General features: G+C 43.0%; 1 protein-coding gene across 1 annotated transcript; it reads right to left on the bottom strand.

Moving 5' to 3' along the window:
- Nucleotides 1-254: 254 nt before the first annotated feature.
- Nucleotides 255-2,633, bottom strand: LOC112072546 (uncharacterized). Its single transcript, XM_024139945.1, has 5 exons — nt 2,628-2,633; nt 1,991-2,061; nt 636-1,638; nt 469-505; nt 255-355 (listed from the first exon to the last, which is right to left on the bottom strand). Exons 1-5 carry the CDS (start codon nt 2,631-2,633, stop codon nt 255-257), a joined length of 1,218 nt encoding a protein of 405 aa, XP_023995713.1.
- Nucleotides 2,634-3,859: the final 1,226 nt, after the last annotated feature.

The following is a 3,859-nucleotide window of genomic DNA, read 5'->3' as shown; positions in this document are numbered from 1 at the left end:
TTCCCAGGGTACATTTGCAAATGAGACCTTGGTCTCAATGAGTTTTTCCCTGGTTAAATAAAAGTGAATAAATAAGAAATCACAGCTTCCCTCACAGGTCGTCACTGCAGGAGTTATTACTCCTGATCATTTTTCCAATATACACTATTTTAAAGAGTTTGTCATAGCAGTACAATTATTATGCAAGCAAGTCTATTGTTACGTTTTCATAAAAAATAAAAAATCTTTATTAAAAAATAATAAAATGTGCTTAGTTAGAGCGCAGACAGCCACAGATGGCGGATTGCTTCAATGAATTCCAAACTCTGCGAAAAAAAACTCTGCAGTCCTTTTTTCTCCTGCTTTCCGTCAGCTTCTGAAAGAAAAACAGCACAAGCAATTAGCCCTTTAGTTTACTTTAGTTTCCTAACGTTTCCTTGTAGGCCTTCCATTTTCAACCTAGGGTGTGTGTACAGCTGGAAAACTTACCCACAGAGCACTGCTCCTCATCACCTTCATCAGCAAACTAAAAGCACCACAGAAGTCACAAGTCAGATGCGAATATTCCATTCAGTAATGTTAACTAATGATGTGAAAACATGTTTCCTACAGTCATTTATTTCAGTGTAGATGTGGTTTCGATGCTCAAACCTTACCTCGCTGAGATTGTCCATCGAGGACCAGTGGCGAGTGAGGCTCCCGCTGTGACGCCTCAGTCTGGGACTAATGTCCTGCACCTCACAGTCAGGGGAGAAAGTTATCCTGGGGGTCCAGTGCTGTAGGAGCACCCTGCTCACCATGACAGACACTTCCAAGCAGAGCTGGTGGTCKCCCAGGAAGGCCTCTGGCACCAGAGGGCGCTGTGAAGGGAAGTCCTTCTCAAAGTTGCTGTAGAGCAGGTCTCCTAGCCGGAGCTCCAGTGGACCATGGTTTTGGTTAGGCTCTGAAAGCCTTCTCAGTGCTCTTTGTAGGGCTCTGGTCTTCGTAGCTTTTGCCAAGGCCTCTTGGACCAGGAGGAACAGTTGCCATGTCAGCTCTATACGTTTTTSAATAACCTCCTCTATCCACGGAGAYAAGTCCTTCAGGGGGTAGATGGCGTACACAAATCTGCACAGGGTGTYCACGAGGAGCATCTCTGGGACCATGCACAGCTTGTTGGCGTTGTGACAATGTTTGTGCTTGGGGCTCTTCTTCCAGAGCTTCTGTGCTCGACTGGGTTGTCTACTTATCACAGAGGTTTTGCAAGGAAAATAACTCTTGGTCTGATCACTCGCTGATGGTGCAGCGGCATGGGCCGGCTTGTTGGAGCCACCAGAGGTCAAGGAGAGGAGTTGGCCGGAGATGGAGACCTGGGCTCTGATCCTACCATCAAAGCGAAGGCAGCTCGGRAACATGCCTGCAGCTCGCACAGTGATCTCTGACCCCGTAGTGGTGGATATTACCCATTCACCCACTCCCTGTCCACTCCACAGGCCATGAGAGCGGCGGAACACTCGCACCAGGTTACTGAGGCAGTGGAGAGCTGCTGCCCTCTGGCTGGCAGTGGCAGGACAATGGAGAGGGACTTGAAGTTGGGTCATGGTTACCTCACGTCCCGCTGTGACCCCCAGACCACGGGACACAGCCTGCAGCCTATCACCCGTTGCTCTCAGTGTCAACCTGCGAGACATACATGAGTGAAGGTTCAAAGGTGGTGGTCAGGTTGGGCCAGATAACACCATTCTCATCACAAGAGTGGGACCACATGACCAATAAGATATAATGAAAAGAGCACTAACTTAATGACAATGTTAACTTCAAACCACATTTGGGGTCAATTCCATTTCAATTAGGTCAATACAAGAAGTAAACAGAAATTCCAAATCAATTTTTTTCTCATAAAGAAACATTGAGGAAAATTGGAACTGGAATTTGAGTTTACTTCTTGTATTGACTGAATTGAAAAGGAATTGATGGCATCTATGTTTCAKACACACAGCTGGGCCTTTCACTGACAGCAAGTAGCACTTACAGGTTAGGCAGGTGGATGGGTGATGGGCGCAGCGTCCTGAGCGTGGTCAAACATGTGCTAGATCCACAAGCCTGAGGACAAGAGGACAACAATAGTTATGAGACAATATAATGCTACCCAATCAGTTTTCAATGCAATAACAACAATCTCTTTGCTTTATCCAGAGGGACTAACAAGTTTCTTTTGGTGCGGTAGTATATGAGGCTAAGATATCAGATTTGCAGATTATATTTGCAAGGTGCAAGTGAAATGCTTTGTGTTTCCTAAACTCCAACAATGCAGTAATAACCGAGAGCAATAACATAACAATACAAACATAATATATCAAGTACAAAGAAAGAAATTAAGAAATATTCAGAAAGCGATGTCAGAGACCGGAAGAAAACTATTTATAAACTGGGTGAGTCAGACCGTATACCACGGGTTATGACAAAATATTTATTTTTATGCATTAATTACGTTTGGTAAAGCAGTTTGTAATAGCAATAAGGTACCCTCTCGGGTTCGTGCTTAAAAAACAGCCCTTAGCCCATGGTATAAATCTGCTATCCGCGCAGCCTAACCGATCGTTGCAGCTGTACATCAGTCCATCTGTAACACTCCCCACCATTCCATTTACCTAACCTTACCTACTCACCCCCATACTGCTTTTTATTTATTTTAACTTTTCTGCTCTTTTGCAACACCGTATTCTTCTTTGCACATGATCGTCTGATGAATTTATATCACTCCAGTGTTAATCTGCTAAATTGTAATTATCGATTTATTGCCTACCTCATGCCTTTTGCAACACATTGTAATATTAGATTCTCTTTTTTTTTTTTTCTAACCATGTTATTGACTTGTTTATTGTTTACTCTCCATGTGTAACTCCTGTGTTTGTCTGTTCACAACTGCTATGCTTTTCTTGGCCAGGTCCGCAGTTGCAAATGAGAACTTGTTTCTCAACTAGCCCTACCTTGGTTAAATTAAAGGTGAAAAAAAAAAAAAAAAAAAAAAAATTGGCCATATACCACACCTCCTCTGGCCTTATTGCTTAAATATACCACTTGAGGTTGGTGGCATGTTAATTGGTTTCTATGTGTTTGATGCCATTCCATTCTGTTCCAGCCATTATTATGAGCCGTCCTCCCCTCCGCAGCCTCCACTGATATTTACGCATAATGTATATAATATACATATGATGGTGTATAAAGACAGTATGGACAGTATAATTGAATATAAAGGTGTGTACAGCAGTAGTTACAGTATATAGGATGAGCAATGACTAGAATACAGTATATACATATGAAGTGGGTAAAGCCATTCAAACACTCTTTCTCAAAGGAAATGTCAGTGACTGTACGTTTGAATTGTCAATGAATTCGGCTGCAGTCTGTCGGTTATGGATTTGACATTGAGTTTGATGTATTTCAGGAAAGAAGACCTCTAGTGTTTGTCATGAGTCCTTGGGTGTCTGCTGGCATCCTGTCCCACGGGTTCAGAGGGACCTTAGAGAGATGTCTTTGCATCCCTACAACCGTGATGACCAGTGTTCTTGATGAAGGGTAAGAGAAGTGTCATGGCTGGATGCCTATCTCCATGGTTTCTCCTCAGTAACAACAGCGTGCAGCAACATTTATCGGCACAAACAGAAAGTCTGTTACCTGAAAATGTCAGTGTACAAGTATCCACTATGGTCAAAGATGTGTTAGAGAATGATTGTCATTGTGTTTTGTGAAGGTTTCCGATGGATGTCACTGAGCCCGGATATCACTCCTTAGTTGAGAGGGTAAGCAGAAAGAGACAGTATAGAAAGTTAGGATCTTACAGTACATTTAGTACACTTTTATCAATGTTTTGTTGGATTTACTGAGCGAATCACCTGAC

The sequence above is a fragment of the Salvelinus sp. IW2-2015 genome, unplaced genomic scaffold (assembly GCF_002910315.2).
Source record: "Salvelinus sp. IW2-2015 unplaced genomic scaffold, ASM291031v2 Un_scaffold1954, whole genome shotgun sequence".
Classification (NCBI taxonomy): domain Eukaryota; kingdom Metazoa; phylum Chordata; class Actinopteri; order Salmoniformes; family Salmonidae; genus Salvelinus; species Salvelinus sp. IW2-2015.
This window is presented reverse-complemented; position numbering and strand designations above follow the sequence as displayed.